The sequence below is a fragment of the Sebastes fasciatus genome, chromosome 22 (genome assembly GCF_043250625.1).
Source record: "Sebastes fasciatus isolate fSebFas1 chromosome 22, fSebFas1.pri, whole genome shotgun sequence".
In the NCBI taxonomy this organism is placed as follows: Eukaryota; Metazoa; Chordata; class Actinopteri; order Perciformes; family Sebastidae; genus Sebastes; species Sebastes fasciatus.
In genome coordinates this window covers 24485280-24510135 of record NC_133816.1, presented here as the reverse complement: position 1 = coordinate 24510135, position 24856 = coordinate 24485280, and the positions used below count along the sequence as shown (strand labels likewise).

At 40.1% G+C, this 24856-nt stretch overlaps 1 protein-coding gene and 1 non-coding gene across 2 annotated transcripts; one reads left to right on the top strand and one right to left on the bottom strand.

The window, feature by feature from the left end:
• Positions 1 to 266: 266 nt before the first annotated feature.
• LOC141761417 (small nucleolar RNA SNORD14) lies at positions 267 to 360 on the bottom strand. The gene has a single exon (XR_012592561.1). It is a non-coding gene; the product is annotated as a small nucleolar RNA SNORD14 (small nucleolar RNA).
• Positions 361 to 5264: 4904 nt separating this feature from the next.
• On the top strand, positions 5265 to 24280 carry trim2b (tripartite motif containing 2b). The gene is made up of 14 exons (XM_074623334.1): positions 5265 to 5467; positions 10742 to 11442; positions 12662 to 12810; positions 13781 to 13961; positions 14079 to 14338; positions 15568 to 15706; positions 15780 to 15965; positions 16779 to 16974; positions 17120 to 17223; positions 17358 to 17525; positions 17666 to 17834; positions 18897 to 18967; positions 20232 to 20372; positions 20466 to 24280. Exons 2-14 carry the CDS (start codon positions 11344 to 11346, stop codon positions 20616 to 20618), a joined length of 2016 nt encoding a protein of 671 aa, XP_074479435.1. The 5' UTR covers positions 5265 to 5467; positions 10742 to 11343; the 3' UTR covers positions 20619 to 24280.
• The last annotated feature ends 576 nt before the right edge of the window (positions 24281 to 24856 follow it).

Genomic DNA, 24856 nt, shown 5'->3' with positions numbered 1-24856 from the left:
GACTAGCTGGATTTACAGTTCAGCTGCTGTCCTAAAAACATACACACCAGTTTCACAGGCTGTTGATCATCATCACCAGCTCTTCTGCTCATCACCAGCTCTTCTGATCATCACCAGCTCTGCTGATTCAACACTGATGCACACGGCGGCGCCGCCACCACCACCACCACCGAGACCGTCACCCTGAGAGAGAGAGAGAGATGGAGATAAGTTAGTTCTGAAAGCATAAGCGATGTTAGGAGACACGTTAGATAGACTTCTACTGTTCGCTCAGACATCCAAGGAAGGTTTGGACCATCTTCGGTCTGTTAGACCTCTGGAGGAAACTACGAATGGCAGGGAATAATGTCATCACAGCGAAGAGACTAGAGCCGAGGCAGAGCACGAGACCACACGGAAATATGAATTTAAAAATTAATAAACAAAATGCAAAAAATAATGCATTAATAAAAAGGAAATGTAACCGAAGGGTAAACAAATAAGGGAATTAATAAAGAAGCAAATTAAAAAAGAATTTATTAATTTTGCTACATTTATTAAGTTATTCATTTTTAATTTGGCAGGTACCGTCCTCAACTCAAAGATATTCAGTTTACCATCAAAGAGTAAAGAAACCAGAAAATTATCACATTTAAGGAGCTGCAATTAGAATTTGGACTTATATTTCTTAAATAAATAAATGCAAAATACATGCATTTCAAAAATAGAAAATGAATAAAAAAGAAATAAAATGCAATAAATAAATGCATAAATCTAAAAATACATAAATTTAACCAGTAAATTAAAAAGGGAATTTAAAAAATATAAATAAATGAAGTATATTAAAACAGATATATTGAATCCTTTAGTGTTTGAGTGTTTGGTTTCAGGACTTTAACAGAAACTCACCTGTCCCCAGGTGCAGTGGAGCCGATGCATGTCTGCTTCTTGCTCTTGAGGAATACGTCGTATCGTCCATCGTGACGCAGCGGGAGGTCAGTTTCCCCCGGTGGCTGTCAGAACCCTGTTAGGACATTTCAGCTGTTAGAAAACCTGCTAACTTATCAGTTAACTGAGTTAAACACATTCAGGACAACAAACGTCTTAATCTAAGAAATAAAATGTACTTTTGCATTCATTATTTTATTTATTTTTAAATGCATGAATTTATTTAAGGGGTGAAATGAAAAGGGGAACATTGTGCAAAAATACATAAATAAATTTAAAAATAAATATAAAATGAACCATTTTATAACAATAAATTAAAATAGATACAATAAATAAAAGGAAAATTAAACATTTATATGTTTTGTGTGCATTAGTAGCTGTATGAATGTAGTGGAGTAGAAGCATTTTTGCACTAATATATATATATATATATATATATATATATAAATAATTTTGCATTAGCCGGGTATTAAGACTGGAGCACACGCTCTGCATAACGAAAACACAGAAATAAATAAGTTTAGGGAAATAAATAAGGGGTGAAATGCAAAGGGAAAATTGTGCAGAAATAAAATACATCCATTTAAAAAATTGAAAATGGAAAAATAAATTAATCTAGAAATTAATAAAAATAAATACAGGGGAAAACTAAACCAAAGGGTAAAAATTAAGGGACTTATTACAAAGATAAATAAAGAATCAAATTAAAACAGAAATGTCTGTCACATTTCTATCAGTTAATTCATGACATTTATTTTTAATATTATTTTTGCTGCATTTAATGACATGGATTTATCTATCGAGTCATTTATTTATGCATTTATGTTTGATTTCGTCGGTTCTGTCCTCAACTCAAAGATATTCAGTTTACTGTCATAGAGGAGTAAAGAAACCAGGAAATAGTCATATTTAAGAATCTGCAATTAGAATTGGGACTTAAATAAATACATTTAAAAATAAATAGAAAATGAATAAAAAATGCATACAATAAAGTAGCATGAGAAGAAAATACTCAAGTACCTAAAATAATAAGTACTATACTCCACCACGTGTTCACCTGCAGCAGCAAACTACAGGAACTGAGGTTTTTAATGACTTTTCCACTTTAAAAGCATCAAATTAATAAACATTTATGGGCTAATTTTATTAAAAAGTAAATGTAAAATAAATATAAATGCATTAAACTGTCAGGAGTAAAGAAACCAGAAAATATTCACATTTAAGGAGCTGCAACCAGATAACTTGGATTTATATTTCTTAAATAAATGCAAAATACATGCATTTAAAAATAAATATCAAATAAATAAATCAAACTAAAATGCAAAAATAAATACACATTTTATTTCTACATTGACATGTTTTGTGTGCATTAGTAACTAAAGAGTAAAAGTATATAAAGTAGCATGAGAAGAAAATACTCAAGTACTTTATTCCACCACGTGTTCACCTCCAGCAGCAAACTACTATTCACCTTTAAAAACACCAGATTAATAAACATTTATGGGCTAATTCTATTAAAAGTAAATATAAATGCATTAAAGAATAAATCTAAAAATTAAATAATAAATGGAGAGAATTAAACCAAAGAGTAAATAAGTGAATTATGCATTTACTTTATTTTCTATTTCTACATTGACATGTTTTGTGTGCATTAGTAACTAAAGAGTAAAAGTATATAAAGTAGCATGAGAAGAGAATACTCAAACTAAAGAGTACTTTATTCCACCACGTGTTCAGGTGTTCTGTAATCTTTAAATTAGTCCAACATCTGCCTCCATCCGCTGAATAACCTCCTCATCCAGGAGCCCTGATAACATCCTGAGCTTCTACATGTTCACATCAACACGCACAGCTTTTCATTTCAGCACTAAAGTGAGATTTAGAAGCATATTTACCTTCAGAGGCTGGAGAGCAGCTGGTTCAGGTCTCAGCTCGGAGAGTCCTCGGTGGAAGTGAGTCTTCTGTTGGAGCTCCTGCTGCTTTTCATTGAGTCCTGACGGATGTTGACCGGCTCTATGGAGGCTTCACTGCCGCCTGGAGGACCGGAGGGGGAACTGCACATCTCTGCTTCTCTAGATGCATATAAGAGTATGACTTCTTTAGGTTTCATTTACAGAAGTACAACAGAGTATGAGGACCACATTGAGGAGAATAAATCATCTGAGTTTTCGAGAAAAAAATCGTAATATTATGAGAATAAGGTCAGAAGTTCACGAGAAAAAAGTCTTAATTTAATGAGAATAAAGTCATAAGTTTATGAGAAAAAAGTCTTAATTTAATGAGAATAAAGTCATAAATTCACAAGAAAAAAGTCTTAATTTAATGAGAATAAAGTCATAAGTTTACGAGAAAAAGTCTTAATTTAATGAGAATAAAGTCAGAAGTTTACGAGAAAAAAAGTCTTAATTTAATGAGAATAAAGTCATAAGTTTACGAGAAAAAAGTCTTAATTTAATGAGAATAAAGTCAGAAGTTTACGAGAAAAAGTCTTAATTTAATGAGAATAAAGTCATAACTTTACGAGAAAAAGTCTTAATTTAATGAGAATAAAGTCATAAGTTTACGAGAAAAAGTCTTAATTTAATGAGAATAAAGTCATAACTTTACGAGAAAAAGTCTTAATTTAATGAGAATAAAGTCATAACTTTACGAGAAAAAGTCTTAATTTAATGAGAATAAAGTCATAAATTTACGAGAAAAAAGTCTTAATTTAATGAGAATAAATTCATAACTTTACGGGGAAAAAACATGTAATATTATGAGAAAAAAAGTTGAAATATTATGAGAATAAAGTCACAAGCTTACGAGAAAAACAAGTCGTAATATTATGAGAATAAATTCATAACTTTACGAGAAAAAAAGTCATAAATTTACGAGAAAAAAACATGTAATATCTTGAGAAAAAAAGTTGAATTATTATGAGGATAAAGTCATAAGTTTAGGAGAAAAAAATAGTAATATTATGAGAATAAATTCATAACTTTACGGGAAAAAAATCGGAATTTAATGAGAATAAAGTTAGAAGTTTACGAGAAAAAAGTTGTGATATTACGAGAATAAAGTCATAAGTTTAGGAGAACAAATTGTAATATTATGAAAATAAAAGTCATAAGTTTACAAGAAAAAAAGTCGAAATATAATGAGCAAAAAGTCTTAATTTAATGAGAATAAAGTAATAACTTTACGAGAAAAAAAGTCGGAATATTATGAGGAAAAAAAGTCAAAATATTACAAGAAAAAAGTCGGAAAACTAAGAGAAAAAAAGTTGGAATATTATGAAAATCAAGTCAGAAGTTTACGAGAAAAAAAAGTCGTAACATAATAAGAATAAAGTCGTACTATTTCAAGAAAAAAATTGTAATATTACGAGAATAAAGTCATAAGTTTATGAGAAAAACAAGTCGAAATATTATGAGAATAAATTCATAACTTTACGGGAAAAAAAGTCAGAATATTACGAGAAAAAAAAGTCATAATGATATGACAATAAAGTAATAACTTTACGAGAAAAAAAGTCGGAATATTACAAGAAAAAAGTCGGAAAACTAAGAGAAAAAAAGTTGGAATATTATGAAAATCAAGTCAGAAGTTTACGAGAAAAAAAAGTCGTAACATAATAAGAATAAAGTCATACTATTTCAAGAAAAAAATCGTAATATTACGAGAATAAAGTCATAAGTTTATGAGAAAAACAAGTCGAAATATTATGAGAATAAATTCAGAAATTTATGTAAAAAAAATTTTAATAATATGAGCAAAAAGTCATAATTTAAAGAGAATAAAATAATAGGTTTACAAGAAAAGAAAGTCGTAGTATTATGAGAATAAAGTCAGAAGTTTACGAGAAAAAAAGTTGTAATATAACGAGCAAAACATCGTAATTTAATGAGAATAAAGTCATAAGTTTAAGTGCAAAAAAAGTCGGAATGTTATGAGAAAAAATACTTCTAATATTATGACAATGGAGTCATAAGTTTACGAGAAAAAGTCATAATATTATGAGAATAAAGTCAGAACTTCAAGAGAAAAAAAGTAGTAAAAAAGTAGTAAAAAAGTATTTTATTTATTTTATTTATTTTATTAAAAACATATTCAGTTCATGCATTTAAAAGATGATTATTTTGAGTGAGATCAGAGGGGAGAGAGAGATAAACAGAGAGAGAGGGAGAGAGAGAGAATCATACACCCACACCACCATCATATAACTGACAGTCAGATGAACCGATCACCTCCCTCCTTTTCTCTCTCCTCTTTGCTCCTCATTGGTGGATGCTGCAGCAGCGAGGCTCGATGGATACCCCCCCTCCTCCCTCTCTCCTCCCTCTCTCCTCCCTCTCTCTCTCCTCCTCAGCCTGGTGCTGCTGCTGCTGCAAGCTGCTGGTGTTGCCGTGACGATGACATCCTCCCCCCCCTCCCACACACACACACACACACACACAGTGGAGAGGAGAGGGAGCAAACAAGAAGCTATCATGACTCGATGGCTTCAGGCTGGAAAACAGACACACAGTCAGTCAACGCCTGCGTCTCAGAAAACATGGTGAGTGCTGGCTTTCTTTTTTTTTGGGGGGTGTGGAGGGGTGAGAGGACGGATGGATGGATGGATGGATGGATGGATGGATGGATGGATGGATGGAGGAATGTTTGGGGATGACAGCAGCATCTGTAGCATGGTGTGCTTTCCTGAGAGGGAGGGATGAGGGATGAGGGATGAGGGATGAGGGAGGGATGGAGGGATGGAGGAAATGAGGATGGACAGATTGCAGGGATGAACGAGGGTGGGACAAAAAATGAACGCAGGCAAAGACTGATCCAACTCAGCATTAGAGCAAATTGAAGTGTGTGTCTATGTGTGTGTGTGTGAGTGTGTGTGAGTGCTATCAGGCCTGTACTATGCGCTGTACGTTAGCATCCTGACTGCTAACAGTAACAGGAGGTACGTCACTTCTGTGAACAGAAACTGAAACTGGTTTTTACAGCTTTACAGGACGGATTACTGAGCAGGCATTAACCAGGAGCAGGCCCAGTATGCGGGGCCCAAAGGGGGTTACTGGGGCCCTTATACGCCAGAGCCTCGTTATGAAGGTTCATATAGTTTTTCATTGGAAAATCAATCAAATGACTATGAAGAGACACAAAACGACCACAAAGATAGAAGAAGAGACCATAAAGAGATGCAAAGCAATGATGAAGTGAAGCAAAACGACTACAAAGAGATATGAAATGACCATAAAGAGATGCAAAATCCCTACGAAGAGAAGCAAAATGACCACAAAGAGACACAGAGGGACCACAAAGAGACATAAAACGACCACAAAGAGACACAAAATGACCACAACAACATGCAAAATGACCACAACAACATGCAAAATGACCACAAAGAGACACAAAATGACCACACAGACATAAAATGACCACAAAGAGATGCAAAATGACCACAAAGACATAAAATGACCACAAAGAGACATAATATGACCACAAAGAGATGCAAAATGACCACAAAGACATAATATGACCACAAAGAGATGCAAAATGACCACAAAGTCATGCAAAATGACCACAAAGAGACACAGAGTGACCACACAGACATAATATGACCACAAAGAGATGCAAAACTACTACTAAGAGATATAAAACTACCACTAAGAGATGCATAACTACTACTAAGAGATGCATAACTACTACTAAGAGATATAAAACTACCACTAAGAGATATAAAACAACTACTAAGAGATGCATAACTACTACTAAGAGATAGAAAACGACTACTAAGAGATGCATAACTACTACAAAGAGATGCAAAACGACCACTAAGAGACGCAAAACTACTACAAAGAGATGCAAAACTACTACAAAGAGATGCAAAACTACTACTAAGAGATGCATAACTACTACTAAGAGATAGAAAACGACTACGAAGAGATGCAAAACTACTACTAAGAGATATAAAACGACCACAAAGAGACACTAAGCAACCAGAGATGCAAAACCCCTACGAAGAGACAGGAAACAACCACAACGAGATGGAAAACCGCTACAAAGCAACACAAATAACCATGAAGAGATGCAAAGCAACTACAAAGAAACGCAAAGCTGCAAAAAAAAAAGACAAAGACCACGTCAAATTTTTTCTTTTTCTTTTGATTTTGATTTTGAATGAATTGCCAAAAGAGTAAAGCGAGGGTTCAGTTTAACTCTATCCCAACGAGCAAACCAGAGACAGAGGAGAGAGAGAGAGAGAGAGAGAGAGGGTGAAAGACCTGCAGAAAGACAGAGAGACACAGAGACCATGAACTTTCCATTGGGAATATGTCGTATGGAGAGATCAGATTACCGGCGTGAATGTGTGTGTGTGGGTGTGTTTCTGTCAGCGTGACGTCACACAGCAGATTTACTGACAAGAAGCTGGTTTCTGAGTAAAACACCGCCTCACAGCAAGAGGGTTGCAGGTTCAAACCCGGCTTCGTGGAAGGACACCGAGTGTTGCATGTTCTCCTCGTGTTAGCGTTGGTTTGCTCCGGGTGCTCCTGTTTCCTCCCACAGTCCAAAGACATGCAGGTTAGGTTAACTCTTGTCTGTCTCTATGTGTCGCCCAGCGATAGTCTAGTGACCTTCACTCATCACGACTCTGAATGGGATATACAGATACCACCCGCTCACCATAACTCCTCTTCCTCACTTTATATACTACGTACCGAGCTCTGAAGTTACACTTCCGTCACTACACAACACGCGACAAACACCACGTTACAACCGTCACTACACAACACGCGACAAACACCGCGTTACACTTCCGTCACTACACAACACGCGACAAACACCACGTTACAACCGTCACTACACAACACACGACAAACACCACGTTACAACCGTCACTACACAACACGCGACAAACACCGCGTTATAACCGTCACCTCACAACACGCGACAAACACCACGTTACAACCGTCACTACACAACACGCGACAAACACCGCGTTATAACCGTCACCTCACAACACGCGACAAACACCACGTTACAACCGTCACTACACAACACGCGACAAACACCACGTTACAACCGTCACTACACAACACACGACAAACACCACGTTACAACCGTCACTACACAACACGCGACAAACACCGCGTTATAACCGTCACCTCACAACACGCGACAAACACCACGTTACAACCGTCACTACACAACACGCGACAAACACCACGTTACAACCGTCACTACACAACACGCGACAAACACCGCGTTACACTTCCGTCACTACACAACACGCGACAAACACCACGTTACAACCGTCACTACACAACACGCGACAAACACCGCGTTACAACCGCCACCTCACAACACACGATAAACACCGCGTTATAACCGTCACTACACAACACGCGACAAACACCACGTTACAACCGTCACTACACAACACGCGACAAACACCGCGTTATAACCGTCACCTCACAACACGCGACAAACACCACGTTACAACCGTCACTACACAACACGCGACAAACACCACGTTACAACCGTCACTACACAACACGCGACAAACACCGCGTTATAACCGTCACCTCACAACACGCGACAAACACCACGTTACAACCGTCACTACACAACACGCGACAAACACCACGTTACAACCGCCACTACACAACACACGACAAACACCACGTTACAACCGTCACTACACAACACGCGACAAACACCGCGTTATAACCGTCACCTCACAACACGCGACAAACACCGCGTTACACTTCCGTCACTACACAACACGCGACAAACACCACGTTACAACCGTCACTACACAACACGCGACAAACACCACGTTACAACCGTCACCTCACAACACACGACAAACACCGCGTTATAACCGTCACTACACAACACGCGACAAACACCACGTTACAACCGTCACTACACAACACGCGACAAACACCACGTTACAACCGTCACTACACAACACGCGACAAACACCGCGTTATAACCGTCACTACACAACACGCGACAAACACCGCGTTACAACCGTCACCTCACAACACGCGACAAACACCACGTTACAACCGTCACTACACAACACGCGACAAACACCACGTTATAACCGTCACTACACAACACGCGACAAACACCACGTTACAACCGTCACTACAAAACACTGCACGTTCCTGAGAGGCAGAACGTCACACTGACACACTATCCTCTAGTGGACAGGAAGGACGGAAGGAAGTAAGGAAGGAAGGAAGGAAAGAAGGAAGGAAGGAAGGAAGGAAGGAAGGAAAGAAATAAAGAAGGAAAGAAGGAAGGAAGGAAACAAAGAAAGAAAGAGAGAGAAAGAAAGTAAGAAAGAAGGAAAGGAAGAAAGAAAGAAGGAAAGAAAGAAAGAAAGAAAAAAAGAGGGAAGGAAGGAACAAGGAAAGAAAGAAAGAAAGAAAGAAAGAAAGAAAGAAGGAAAGAAGGAAAGAAAGAAGGAAAGAATGAGAGAAAGAAAGAAAGAAAGAAAGAGAGAGAGAAAGGGTTCACTGTCTCTCGTTCTGTAAGTGACAGTTACAAACAGCCACCAGTGTCACAAGGCCGACACACACACACACACACACACACACACACACACACACACACACACACAAACACACACACACACACACACACACACACACACACACCAACACTGTCGTCCCATAATGCTTTGCAGCGTTGTGCTGCAGAGCATCCCTGAATGGAAGTGGCGTTGGTGCAGTGTCTGTGTGTAAATCTGATTATATGTATTTGCATCAGAGAATAAAACAGAAGCAGACGGTATGTGTGTTCATGTCAGGACGGTCGTGTGTTCTGAACAGAGTACTTGAGGGAGGAGGTGTAAAAACAGGATTATGTACAAGACCACGGGCAACTCATATCCATAATAATCCCTACACCCTCTTTATGAATTATGCATGAGAATATTCAGCTCATATTTTACACACAGATGTGGTTCAACACAAAGATATAAATACAGACAGGAAGTCTGGCAGGAAGACAGTTAACAGTGTCACTCATGAACTGGGACACTCTGTATCGTCAGAGTGAACGCAGCCGAGAGCACGCAGACGGTTACATTTAGGATTTTAGGGATTAAAGGGCCCCTGACTGCTTCACTTTTTTTTGTTGTATATCTCTTCCTCGCCCCTCCCCATGCAGTCTGTTACCATGGAAACCACAGCCTCACTCCTCTCTCTCTCTCTCTCTCTCTCTCTCCATCACTTTGAAGACATTTTCTGTGACCTACATTACTCCTCCTAGAAGCTCTTTATTAGTATCTTACTCTTCATTCACTTCCCTCTGTTGGTCCTGCATGCTGTGGTGGGTCGTACCATCTGTTCCCTGGACCACATGTTACCTCACTACGGAGCGTATCATCTGGGAGTTAATTAGGGGTGTGCAGTGATCTGATGCGCCACCTGGAAGGAACATATGGACATTCCCATAGTGGGAACGAACAGACTGGGAATGTTTGTGTGTTTATTCTGTAACTCTGTGTGACGTTACCCAACCAACAAAAAGTCACGTGAGTCGTTAGTATCATCAGTTCCGTGACTCACGTGAGTCGGTGGTACCGTCAGTCCTGTGACTCGTTAGTATCATCAGTCCCGTGAGTCGTTAGTATCTTCTGTCACGTGAGTGAACCTATAGAAGTGTATGTTGTTCTACAGAACAAACAAACAAATACTGACTTAAATCATAAAACTGATCATACATGACTTGGTAGGAAAGAACACAGCGCACAGAGTTAAGAGCCAAAGTGTTCATTCATGTTCATCTGCTAATCCTCATCCCTCTCTTTTCTCCCCAGGCTGTCCTCCGTTTGAACCCTCTGTGAATTAAACCAACACCAAGGTCTGTTGCTTTCCCCCCAAATGAGACCTAAAGAGGATTGGACCGGTGCTGTCACACTATAATTCTCTTCTGCTTTGGGAAAAGACAACACATGGAAGCAGAAGGACGTTTTCAATGGAAAGTTTGTTGGAGTTTTTGATGTCTGGAGCCCCTTTTTGAAACAACAGGAATGTAATGGATTAATCACAGTCGGCTCAAGAACTGAGAAAAGTGGATGATTGTACAGTGAAATTACCGAAAAACAAGATCTGATTTCCCAGAACTCTTCTCTTGGTGCTGCAGGAAGGGGGGTACATGGACATCCCTCCTCTTTGGTTACCAAAAGGAATGCCTCTCCTTAGATCCAGTATGTTCCAAGAGTTCTCATAAGGAGCACGTTTGAACGTTTTGGCCCGTCCTCTCGCATGCACGATGGAATAAATTGTGAGACGAGGAGTTTACAAAAGCAAACAGACGGGAGGAAAACGTTGTCTCTGAACATCCAGCCCCTTCCCCTGGCTGCAGTGTGGAACGAGGGGTGTGTTCGGAGGTTCACCCCCGCCAGGCTGCCACTCGCAGATGGAGGCCCACCAACACTCCCCAGATAGCAGCAGTGAAGAGTGCACCGTCCTGGAGGCTCCGCCCGGCAAAAACGCCTGCCCGCTACATGCAGGGAAGGTAGGGGATGCAACGTACAAGGCGTTCGTTATTCTCTCCAAAGAGAGATCTGTGTAGATTCTGGGATTTCTTTCAGCTGTTTCTACCCCCAGATTTATCTGTCAAGTGAGTTTCTGCACAGAAAAATCACATAAAAGCACCACTTTAAATGTTGTGCTCATAAGTTTCTGGGAAATAAGTCATTCAGCATGAAAAAAAGCATAGACTATTCTGCCAATGAGTCGACTACGCGACTAAAGCTGGGGACACACCAAGCCAACATCAAGGAACTAGCGGCGACGAAGGCCACCAGATGCGTCGCCTCACGTTGCCTTTGTCTTGCTCGACAAGTTGCACTCGTACGCACTCGAACTCCAAGAGCTACTGCTTGGAACGGCGAAACAGCGGTCAAGGGGGTACTTTGCCTCTTGTTGCGTTAAAGCACGTTTTGTCGGATGGACACGGTATGCATGCTGTTTTATGGGCTTGTAATTTCCCACATCAATGTTATGCCTTAACATGTTAGTTTGAGTGGGAATGTCACCCAACAGGCATGGATAGTTTTTAATGAGCCCACTAATCCCGGACGAGCCCCCCTTTTTTTTTACAACCCGGCTCAAAGGTTGTAACAAAAATGGGAGACCAGACGAGTTTTAAAATAGTAAAAGGCATTTATTGAACCAACTAACAATAAATAACTAAAGAAACGTGGAAAGTCAGCAATCAGTAATATAGCCATGTGTGAGTGTGTGAAAATGTCTGCAGCAAACAAAACCAAAACAGGTGTGCCAGCCAAGGAAGAGAGAGACTCTGTGGGAAGGCAGGGAGCTTTTATATATACAGCACACCGAGCCCAACATGCTGAATCGGTCGAAAAAAACTCAAACACAGGCAGACTAGAGCCGACGGTGCGGAACACAACCACAAAAACTAGGCTGACAGACGCTCCCCGACGGCCCCAGACTGTCTATTTTGGTCACCTAAGAATGTCTTATTCAGCGTTCGGTTGTACTTAGCTCCACCCTCTCATGTCACTTCTGGTTGAAAGTAACCAAAATGGCGACGTCACGGTGATTGCGTTCACTTCTTTTATACAGTCTATGGTTCAAAGTTAACAAAATCCACCTAACCAGCTCCTGACAGGTGCTGCAAAATGTTTGATACAAACCCAACCAATATTTTTGCTTTGTTTCATTCATTTTTGTCTCTGCTACCATGCCTTCACCCTTCTCATCTGCAGGTGGCAGAGCTGTACTGTTCGGCCTGCGAGTGTGCGCTGTGTGAGGACTGTGTGCCGGACCATGAGGAGCACCCGAAGGTGCCCTTAAGCCAGGCACTGGAGCAGCACCGCAGCAGCCTGCAGGAGAGGCTGGGGGCCATCCAGAACAGGTGGAAGCCTGAGTGAATGTTTTAACACACAAACTGTAATCAGGATAATTTAGACTCAGTCATAGTGGTTATAATATCCGTTTGGTAGAGCACATTTTAAGCAACACAACCTCCTTTTATGGTAAAGCTGGTAAAGCTAATGATGCAATCAAAATAAAACAACTTCAGATTTTGTTGTTAATATGGTACATTTAATGTTATCCCATTATATATATAAATATGCAAAAATAATTTATTAAGTATGATTTTCTACTGCTACAAAAAACAAATACAAATAAATTGCCCTGTATGGGTAAAAGTAGTGATTTTAAGATAATATATTTACAATTTTTATGAAATAAAAAAAACCTTAACATTCACTGATGTTAACATCATTTGTTAATATCATATATTTAATGTTATTCCATTATATAGTTGATGAAAAATTACATCCGTAAGACTTTTTCACCATTTCTGAGATGTTTTCAAAATATCCTACTATAAATAATATATAAATATTTAGAATAAATACGTGGAAATAATACTAGTACTGGTAATACTACTAGTTCCATGGCAACAATTTGACATATGTTGGTATATATATATATTTTTTTGGTACATTGCTTCTTTCTTAGAGAGGACATTAAAGGGATATAAATGGTAAATACATAATTGTACTTATGTATGAAATTTATTCCAAATGTAATGCCACTGTGAGGTCCTCAGTTTAATATTTCCAGTGTCAACAGTTATGAGGACACATAATTCCCATTTAAATCCAATATTCTAAGATTATATATTTTACAGACCTAGTACAAATACCTTAAAATTGTACTTAGTTACGTTGTATGGGGGATAAACAGGCACAATGAGACACAGTTAATGGAGTGAAGAGCTGACATCTGGTGGTCAGGCAGGGAAATGCAGGACCACGGCGCAACACCCGCAAAAACTGACAACCCCCCATTTCGCTCTATATTTATGTCTCCAGACTCCCTCAGATCTCAGACGCCCTGTCCTTCGTTAAGGAGATCCTCCAACAGCTGACCAATCAGAGAGCTTCCATTGAAGAGGACATCCAGTCGAGCTTCGAGGATCTGCACAAGCAGCTGGATGTCCGGAAGAGTGTTCTGCTGATGGAGCTGGAGGTCACATATGGACTCAAGCAGAAGGTGCTGTCGGGTTTGACGGGGTCGTCTGCCGGAGCATTTTAAGAGCATTTTGAGAGCTCTTAATGTGTCATGCCTCTCTCTGCATCTGACAGCACATCATCTGTCATCTGTCTCCAGGTCCTCCAGGCCCAGGTGGACAGCCTCGTCCGGGGAGAGGGGGACATCGCGGCCTCCTGTACCCAGACGGAGGAGGCTCTGGCTGGGGAGGTGTGTGTGGCGAGCATGCAGGCGGAGCAGGAGCTGCAGGACAGGCTGGGGGAGCTGGCCGGCCTCGGCCTGCCGTGTCAGCCGGAGGAGAACGACCAGCTGGATCTGCTGATGGAGACGGACGGGCTGAGGAAGTCCATACACAACCTGGGGACCATCGTCACGACCAGGTGAGACACAAAACCAGCGGGGCCAGAAAGAGTTGGGACATCCAGTCACAGGAAAAGTGACATCCAGTTAGATCCGATCTGTAGGCCACTTGTAGTTTGCAGACTCTGTTGGGCCTTGGACCCTTTAGGGGGGTCCGGGGCAAATGCTCCCCTGAAAGAAAATGTAAAAGTCAAGTGCATCAATCTGGTGCACTTTGAGAGCAAAATGAAGAGGCTAGATCTATGAAGAACTTTGTGTTCTTGTAAAAAACGTAATCATAAACACATTAGTTTTATCTGAATGGTGATGACACGGCACCCACAAAGCAGAGTCATACTTGCTAACCCTCCCTCTCTTGGTTTCCTCCCGGGGTCCAACATGTTACGCCATATAGACATTATCACCAACGTTCTGTCGGGCTTCGACGTTACCACTTTATGACCAAAACACCTGAAAATGGGGGGACAAAAAGACTCGTTGTCCCCCTCATCCCCCATGATGATGCTTCTTTGTGAAGATTGTGATTTTGACTTGCCATTACAAAAGAAACCGTTGTAATTCGACTCCAGATGGTTAGATCTTTTCAAAATTGTAATAGTTTGATGAGCGTCCCGGCCTGAAGACATCTCCTGGCCAATTTTGAATCATACGCATAGCGCCTCCTAGTGGCAACAGGAAGTTACAGTCGCTATATTTTGGCGTACTACTCTTAGCAGGTTAACCAGATCCACCTCAAATTTGGTCTAGAAAATGGTAAGACCTTCAAGATAGCAGACGATGAAGGTTTTGAGTTTTCCTGAAATGCCGTTGCCGTGGCGATGCATTGTTCGCCATGAAACAGGAAGTTGTTTTTGAGGGGCTAGGGTTGCTTAAGAACAAACGAAACTTGGCACACCCATTAAAAGTGCTAAAATATGTTAACGGATATGTTTTTTGTGCTTGGGTGTGGCAAGGGAGCGATAGCACCCCCTTCCCCCCCCTATGAAGCAGCCATCGCAGTACGTTTCACATAGATGTACGAAATTTGCTAAGCACATGTATCACATATAGACTTAAAAAAAAGTCTCTTGGGGCCATGCTATAAACCCAACAGGAAGTCGGCCATTTTGAATTTTGTGTGATTTTTTGTGTGTATTTTTGGGCTATTTCCAGGCTCGCCTATGCACAAAACATTCATGCCTGTACTATAAAAGCATTTTTTTTGCATTTGACACCACTTGACTCTCCTCTCCTTCCTCCTCTTCCTCAGTGCGGTGGCGAGCCAGAGCGAAGCCATGGGTGCTGGCCTGGAGCAGTGCATTGTGGGACATCCTGCCTCGGTTACCATAGTGACAAGAGACAAGTCAGGGGGAGCCTGCAAGAGCGGCAACGCAATCCTGTCAGCTGAGGTTGGTTTTTTTTAACGCCCACACTCAAATATAAATGTAGCTGACTAAAACGTTACCCCGTGTGTTAATCCAGGTGTTCACCCCAGACGGCAGCATAGTGGACGGAGAAATAGTGGACCACAAGAACGGGACTTACGAGTTTGTGTACACGGTGCCGAAGGAGGGCAGCTTCTCGTTGGCTCTCCGTCTGTACGACCAGCACATCAAAGGAAGCCCCTTCAAACTGACGGTCAACAGGGTCTCAGAGGCAGAAGTAGAGGTGGGTGGTAACATCCTGGAGCCATGTCTTAATCTTCATAACGGAGCTGAATGGTGACTGACCACTTGGCCAACAATTGGAGAGCCACTGACCGAATTCCTGTCAGCCTCAACTGAGATGCATGAAGCAAACTGGTTCTTACAAAACGTCTTGTCTGAAGGAAAAAGGCCACTCTGGAACTTAAAATAAGAGAGTATACTTTCAGTTTACTTTTTATGTACTTATCAGAGATATACACGCAACAAAAATATACTTAAGTATACTTAGCTCATACTGACAAGTATATAGAAAAGTCTAAGTGTACTTTGATTATAGGCGTACTTGTACTTAATCTTTTGATTGAGTTATATTTAAGAAAAGTATAATTAAGTGTTCTTGTTCAGATTCAAATCTCTGCTAAAAAGTGGGCTACAATTATACTTGCAGGATAAAATCTATTAAACTAGTACTTTACTGAGAGTATACTTTAAAGTGTACTTTCATAAACTATAAAATGGGCTACAAGTATATACAAGTGTACATGCAGTATAAAAACTATTAAACTAGTATAAGTAGCCCACTATACAGTTCATGAAAGTGCACTTTAAAGTATACTCTCAGTAAACTACCATTTTAATATTTTTTATACTGCAAGTATACTTGTATATTATACAATATTGTATATTATACAAGTATACATTCAGGGTCTTGCAACATAATTCAAGCAATTGACTATTCTAACAAGTTTGGGAAACGTTTTCAAGTGAACATGCATGTTAACTAAACACCTAGAATTCATACTTATTACTTACGAATTCTGCTTCACATCTCCAGGTGTCGCCCTCCACCACCACAGCAACCAACTCGGCAGCCTACGCCACCCCGTCCACGGGCTCCTCTGAGGGGGCAAAGAGACGAGGGAAGTCCCCCGGCCAGAAGAAAAAGGGCTCCAAGAGGGCCAGCAGCGCCCTGGGCACCCCGCGACGCAAAACCCAGAACCCCATCGAGGATGACCTCATCTTCAGGATTGGTGCGATGTTACATTACAGCTAGCTGAAGCTAAAGCTATAACAATACATACTTTTTCATGAGGCTGATTTGGGTTTATCGCTGGCTGCCATATTGTCAATTTTCTTGGCCTGCCTGACCAGTGATTTCATCTGATTCTTCTTCAGGAACGAAGGGGAGGAATAAAGGAGAGTTCACCAACCTTCAAGGAGTGGCCACCTCCTCCAGTGGCAGGATACTGATCGCCGACAGCAACAATCAATGTGTCCAGGTAAAGCACGTTTCTGTCCGGTCTTCACTCCTTCAAGTGGCCGTTTGAGGGTTCAGACTTGGCTTTAAGGTTAAGGGTAAAATTTAGGTTTATAAGTTGAGGGTCTGAAGTGTTCAAGTGTCTCCCCACTCCAGATCTTCTCCAACGAGGGGGAATTCAAGAGTCGTTTTGGCGTGCGGGGACGGTCACCGGGGCAACTGCAGCGTCCCACTGGCGTGGCCGTGCACCCCAGCGGCGACATCATCATCGCCGACTATGACAACAAGTGGGTCAGCATCTTCTCCAGCGAGGGCAAGTACAAGGTAGGTTGCACCGATTACTGTAAGTTTGTTGCATCAGTGTAGAAATATAAATCATATTCTACCTTTCAAAGATGCAAATAATTTTTTTTTCAAACTCACGTGTCTTCCTTCTCGTTATGGTCGTATTTGGCATCCGTCAGGCGAAGCTTGGCTCTGGTAGACTCATGGGGCCAAAGGGCGTGTCCGTGGACCAGAACGGTCACGTGATCGTGGTGGACAACAAGGCGTGCACCGTCTTCATCTTCCAGCTGACCGGCAAGCTCATCACCAAGTTTGGTAGTCGAGGCAACGGTGACAAGCAATTTGCAGGTGAGAGTTTCAAAAAGACCGACTGTCTGGAAAAGTAATATAAAAGTCTTTAATGTTTCTAAACTATGATCTTCCAATTAACTTAAATCACATGTAATATCAATACTGTCACATGTGCAGTTATTTTATCATTTGGCAAAAAAAAAGTGTATTTATAACATGGGTTTATTCTAAGAATCAAAATAAATACTCAGTAGAAAAAGCGGTAACACTTCATTTTACAGGTCCGCCAATTTCATGGTAATTAGGTGATGATTAGAATTTTAAATTTCTTTTGAATTACTGGCAAATTACCCCAATATTTACCTCAAAATGTATCAAAAAATTACTTTATTATAAACATTATTTAATAATTATATGCTAAATTAGCATATCTTTTTTTAAATAATGTTTATAATAGATATAAAATAATAATAATAAAAGTCCAGAGTCAAGTCCCAAGTCAAGAAAGCCAAACAAAGTAATTTTTGATAAATTTTGAGGTACATTTTTGGGTAATTTGGCAGTAATTCCAAAGAAATTCAAATAGGTTACTTGCTAATTATCACCTAATTACCATGACATTTGCGAAAAAGCTATATTTTCAGAAAAAGTAATGTATGTGATACCTTTTGAAGTGCAAAGACTGAAAGCAGTTAAAGTGGCAGATGAATTGTGAGCTCTGAAAGCGGGAGAAATGTCCGTCACCTAATCACTGACAGCAATTCAAGTGTCAGTCCAAGTGTAATTACTGAAAGTAGTTGAAGTGTAAGATCACTGAGTTTTGGAGTTGAATGTCAAAATATAAGCACCTAAAGCAGCTGAGATATCTTTTTTTTTTAAGTGCAAAGGCTGAAAGTAGATGAATTGTGACCTGTTGATGCCTAATCACTGACAGCAATTCAATTGTCGGTCAAAGTGTAATTACTGAAAGCAGTTGAAGTGCCATATGAAGAGTAATGACTGACTGCTGTTGAGAAGTCAGCTGAAGTGAACAATAAGTGCTGAAAGCAACTGATGTGCTAACTGAAGCAACTGAAAGCTCAACCTGTTTTTTGTTGTTTCTTTGCTCCTGTGCTGAAGGTCCACACTTTGCAGCGGTGAACAACAACAATGAGATCATCGTGACTGACTTCCATAACCACTCTGTCAAGGTAAGCGCTTACTGAACTGAACATTATTTTAATACAGTTTTCTCAGCTCAGTCGCCAGGAAAAAAAAAAAATTTGGTATTGGACGTTTCTGCAAACCAGGGATACGTTGAATGTCGACGTTTGTCAGAGCAAGTGACATAGATTAAATAACGATAAGAGACACAAATGTAGTCGTTTTAAGCCCAACCATTTAGTTTTTCTTTCCTAAACCTAACTGTAGTGGATTTGTTGCATTGCTGCGTTGTTACGTTATTATTTTAACATAAACTATGATCTCTTTTCTAGCCTTTACCAAGTTTTGTTGCCTAAACCTAACCAATCGTTTCACAACTTTAACCACGTTGCATTGCGTTTCTTCAAGCGTGACACAAGGCTGATATGAAACGTATTTATTAGGGCTGTCAAAGTTAACGCGTTAATAACGCGGAGGTTGTAGTTGGTTCAGTTGAATAGCTAGAGTGAAGATACTGGTATCATATGAAACTACAAAACCTGATGAATCCATCGGTACCAACCATGTCATACTAGCTTGTCGTGAAGGAGGTTAAATAACGCTCCAAACTTGCGCTAAAGTTTGGCGAGGAAAAACTGTCTTGGCCATTTTCAAAGGGGTCCCTTGACCTCTGACCTCCAGATCAGTGAATGTAAATGGGTTCTATGGGTACCCACGAGTCTCCCCTTTACAGACATGCCCACTTTATGATAATCACATGCAGTTTGGGGCAAGTCATAGTCAAGTCAGCACACTGACACACTGACAGCTGTTGTTGCCTGTTGGGCTGCAGTTTGACATGTTATGATTGGAGCATATTGTTTTATGCTGAATGCAGTACCTGTGAGGGTTTCTGGACAATGTCTGTCATTGTTTTGTGTTGGTAATTGATTTACAATAATAAATATATAAAACATTTGCATAAAGCAGCATATTTGTCCACTCCTATGTTGATAAGAGGATTAAATACTTGACAAATCTCCCTTTAAGGTTCATTTTGAAGAGATGCAATTAATCGTGATTAATCATGGACAATCATGCGATTAAATATTTTAACCGACTGACAGCCCTAGTATTTATGAAACATATTTTTGGTTCAGAAACGTCGCCATTCAACGTATCCGTGGTTTGCAGAAACATCCATTTAGAATGACAATATGTCTAGTGTTCATCCAGGCAACAGGTAGATATTTAAGTCGTTGCTCAAGGACACTTAAACAGGACTTGTCACCATGGAACCTGATATACTTCCCTTTTATTTGTCCTGGTCAGGTTTTCACCCCTGAGGGAGAGCTGGTGTTGAAATTTGGCTCCAACGGTGAGGGAAACGGCCAGTTCAACGCTCCCACCGGTGTAGCCGTGGACGTTAACGGGAACATCATCGTAGCTGACTGGGGCAACAGCAGAATCCAGGTACAACGGCGGCGCTCTGCAGTGCTTCTCAGCCGAGTTTTTGCAATAGCCAAACCACATTTTCTCTCTCTCTCCCTGTTCAAACATCTCCAGGTGTTTGACGGCAGCGGCTCCTTCCTCTCCTACATCAACACATCAGCGGACCCTCTGTACGGACCCCAAGGTCTGGCTCTGACCTCAGACGGACATGTGGTCGTGGCTGACTCCGGCAACCATTGCTTCAAAGTCTACCGCTACCTGCAATGATGGATGGCTTGGATGGAGAAATGAAGAGGAGGAACGGAGAGATGGAATTATTGCATGAACCTCTACAGCTGCCTGTAACGATGGAAGGAGGGGTTAGCAAAGAAGAAGGATTAGCCATCACTACATCATTAGATCACAATCTCAAGTTTTGACATCATTAATGACTTGGATATCGTCGTAATTGTAAAAAAAAAACTGTGGTTGACGGAGAACGGTGAGACAAAGATTGGTCTCTGAACTACATCCTCATTGCAGAATGGGACCCAGGAGTGATGCAAGGCTGGAGTAAAAACAGCTATGCAACGACTGATTCATGATGTCAAACTCTAGAAGTCCCTCTTCCTCCCAGTCTGGCATTAATAGAAAAATGGAGGAGTGGATGGAAAAAAAAGGCTTTAAAAAAAGAAAGAACAAATAAAGGTTGCAAAAGGAGATGACGGAAACGTCTTTGGAGACTTCCTAAACCTACAACGGAGTGAATGATGGATAAAGGCATTGAAGAAGTGTTCATCAAAGGCGTGAGTGAATAACGGCTGGTGTGTTTTTGGAGAGAATGGATCGGAAGATTAAAAGTTTTCTAATGTTCTGCCTTCTCATGTTGTATGTAATAGACAAAATAATGGTCAGTGAGCTAAAAGAGGTCTACGTCTTGGTTTGGCATAATTTCTTACTCCAGGTCATTCCATTAAATTCATGCACCGACATCCACTCTAACATGTGGAAGCTAATATTAGCTACCAACTCTTAAGCTGGCGACACACCAAGCCGACGTCAAAGAACTAACGGTCTTTGTCTTGGCCAAAAAGTTGCACTCAAACACAGCGCAAAGACTACAGCCGACGGCCAACTACCACGTACGTTCTGCGCCTGCGTGAGAGGAAATAACTCCACACCAGCAGGCGGCGGTAGTCTGTATTCATCATTCAGGAAGACCGAGGACGGTGGATTTACAAGCCGTTGTTATGATATGTACATGAAACAAAGCAAAAAACATATCCGTGTGTTGGAACGATCACATGAGATGAAGATGAAAAATGAGAGGAGCCTTCTGTGTTTTTACTCGTTGGCTTGCTTTCCTCACGTCCGTTTCTCTCCTCGTGCACTGATTCGTTTTAAGCTGAACCACCAATCAGAGCGATTACTCTCAACGCCGAGCTCCGCCGCCGATTCTACATGCTGAATCGGCCGTAAAAACTCCGTCACGGGCAGACTAGAGCCGACGGTGAGGCACACACCGAAAAAACTAGACCGACAGACGCTCACCAACGACCCCAAACTGTTGGCTTGGTGTGTCGGGGCCATAAGAGTTTGTCAGGGGCGCCCTTGAGCAAAGCACTTAACTTTGAACTGGTCCAGCAGTAGAGGACTGCAGTGAAGGTGTAAATACACAAATTAACATTGACTATATTGTTGAATGAAGATTGACTCTGCGATGGTCACGAATCCGATATTATGACACTAAGACATGGGCCACTTTTAGCCTGTTCTCCATTGTTTGTACATTAGGATTGTCTGAATATGGAATGTTTATTTTGTGTCTTGCTAGTACTATTTACAAGTTTTAGGCAATAGATTCATCATTAGAAACGATTGGTTGACTCTGGTTCCGATTGTCTGAATGATTGATTCGACTGGTTGATTGACTCTGGCGAGCAGCGTCGTCTTATCTATGCTTGGTTCGAGTGTTCATATATTTTTTTCCTGAGAAATCTGTTGCAAGGAGAAAAAGAAAAAAGGTCTATAAATCTATCCTATATATTTGTGAGAATACCTTTCATAATATCATGTAAAATGGTCAAATTAAGTTACATATTTGGAATCAGTGACATTTTTACACCCTCGTTTCTGCTCGCCGTCTCGGTAACGACAAACAAACAAAGAGGCCGGATGGGAGGAAATTCTAGAATGTTTCGATTCATTCTTCAACGTTGCCAAGGATTCTAGAATGCTTTGAGAATTCCGATAAGTGCTATCACTGGCTTGTACAATTCCACATGTTCCGTCATCACTCATAAAACAACGCCTCAGTGTTCTAGAAGCATGCCTCTGTATTATGTGATTGTTGACATCAAACTTACCACTATACAGATTTCAACTGCAAGCTCCCATTCAGTTCACACACACACACCTAAGGAGATTTACAGTAATGTTAAGTAGGCTACGGTAAAGGACATGAGACAAATGTGACACTGCAAAGCATTTAAAAATGACTTTTGGAAAAGTGCTGTGTGATAGTAATAATAGTAATACAAAGCATTTACATTGATTATTATTAAATAGGCAAGAAAAACATTTAAGTTACTCACATCAGCATTCAGTTAGACAGTTTTAACCTTTATTGATAATCTACAGAAAACATCTTTGGCTTGTGGTAGAGGAAGTGGTGAACTATCAAGTTCACACTTGATGAAATAGTAAACTATGTGAGTTATTACGTCTATTTATTTATTTATCTATCGATTTCTGCATTTTCTATCTTTCCATTTGATTGTGTTCCACCGTGTGCATTGAAACTCTTAAGTGCCCATTATATTTCTTCTTTTTGTACATTTCGTCCGTTATGTTGAATCAAAATATGATTGTCGGTATTTGATACATTTTATAATGACTGATGTGAGTGGACAAATCTGCATTTCAAGTTTTGTTCTATTTTTCTTTTTTTGGTCAAATGAAAGTCGTCAAGCTGTGGTGGGAAATAATCCAGCTAACCAGTTAGCAAAAACAGCTTGTTAGCATTGCAATTTTGATTGAAACCAATGGACACGTTTAGCCCAAAGCTAATTAGTTAGCTGTAGCTAACAATACAGTAGAGTACAATGAACAAGCTTATAAACCACGAGCTGTCCAAGTAAGGAGGTTTATTCTGAAATACTGTCTATTTTGTAACAAAGGGTGCAGCTAGGTATAAGCTAACTCCATTCTTTTTGGCTGTTTGTAGCCATTGGTTTAAATGCTAACAATGTTCTCTCTTACAGATAGCTGAGACAGAAACAATGCCGTTTCCCTAATTGTGCCGATTGTCATTGTTAAAAGCACATTCTCTGACTTTGTTTAAGCGCCCAGTAGTGCTGATAAATCTACAATTTTGCTCGTCAGCAGTGAGCTGGGAGTAGCTTTGTTGGCGCTGTTGATTGTTTCAACAAAATCAGGTTGTGTTTCTTAAAGTAATCTGGGCCTTGTTTGCTAGAGATTCAGCCTTAACGTCAGTGATACATATGAATGTTGATACGATGGATTTGCCTTCTCAGTAATCTTGATTTGAAATGTATTGCAAACATAAGTAAGAGATAATTATTAATAACCATTTCAAACAAATAGCTCATTTGTAGACTTACACATCCATTTGAGGGAAGTTTTCACAATTGGAAAAATAAACTCTTTAATCAACACGACAGAAAATTTGTCATTACAAATATGCACACGTGGCTTGGCGTGAGATCAACGGCATTGTATGTAAATATCGTTTTTTTCCCCTCAAATGGATATGTAGTGTTTTGGAACACAGCTAAGCACTGATTTCTTACAGTGCCACTTGCCTGCTCTCCCTCTCTCCCTCTCTCTCTCTCTCTTTCTCTGTATTTACTATCTGTCATGTCTGTTCACTGTTATGGACTGTCTACACACAATCAACACTGAAATAAAGCATCGATTCCTAAATGGCAGCCATTTTGTTGTGGTTTGGGTTTTGTGCAAAGTTCTGATCTTAACGTGTTGTGCTGATATTTGTATAATATGAGTTATCTTGTTCCAATTAATACGTCATCTGCTGGTAGCTCAATGATCTGATAAATGATCTGATTCTTCAGCATAGTCTGGATACGATTGGTTTATGTGACGTAGAATAAAAAGTGAGAGAGACTCCCTTACTAGAAAGAAGTTTATTCACTTGTGCTATTAGTGTACTTTCAGTTTACTTTTTATATACTTATCAGAGATATACGTACACAAAAATATACTTAAGTATACTTGGCTCATACTAACAAGTATACAGAAAAGTGTACGTATATTTGGCTTATAGGCATTAATCTTCTGATCGAAATATACAAGTATACTTGTAATATGAAAACTTTTAAACAAGTGTACTTCCATAAACTATAAAAGGTCCAACAGCAGAATAGTGAGATGATTGAAACACCCATTGACTCTTCGATAAGATATGAAAAGCTCAAATTAACTCCTGGTGATAATAAATTCACAGACACAAACGTATGCATTATACACACAGTAAAGGTATTTCA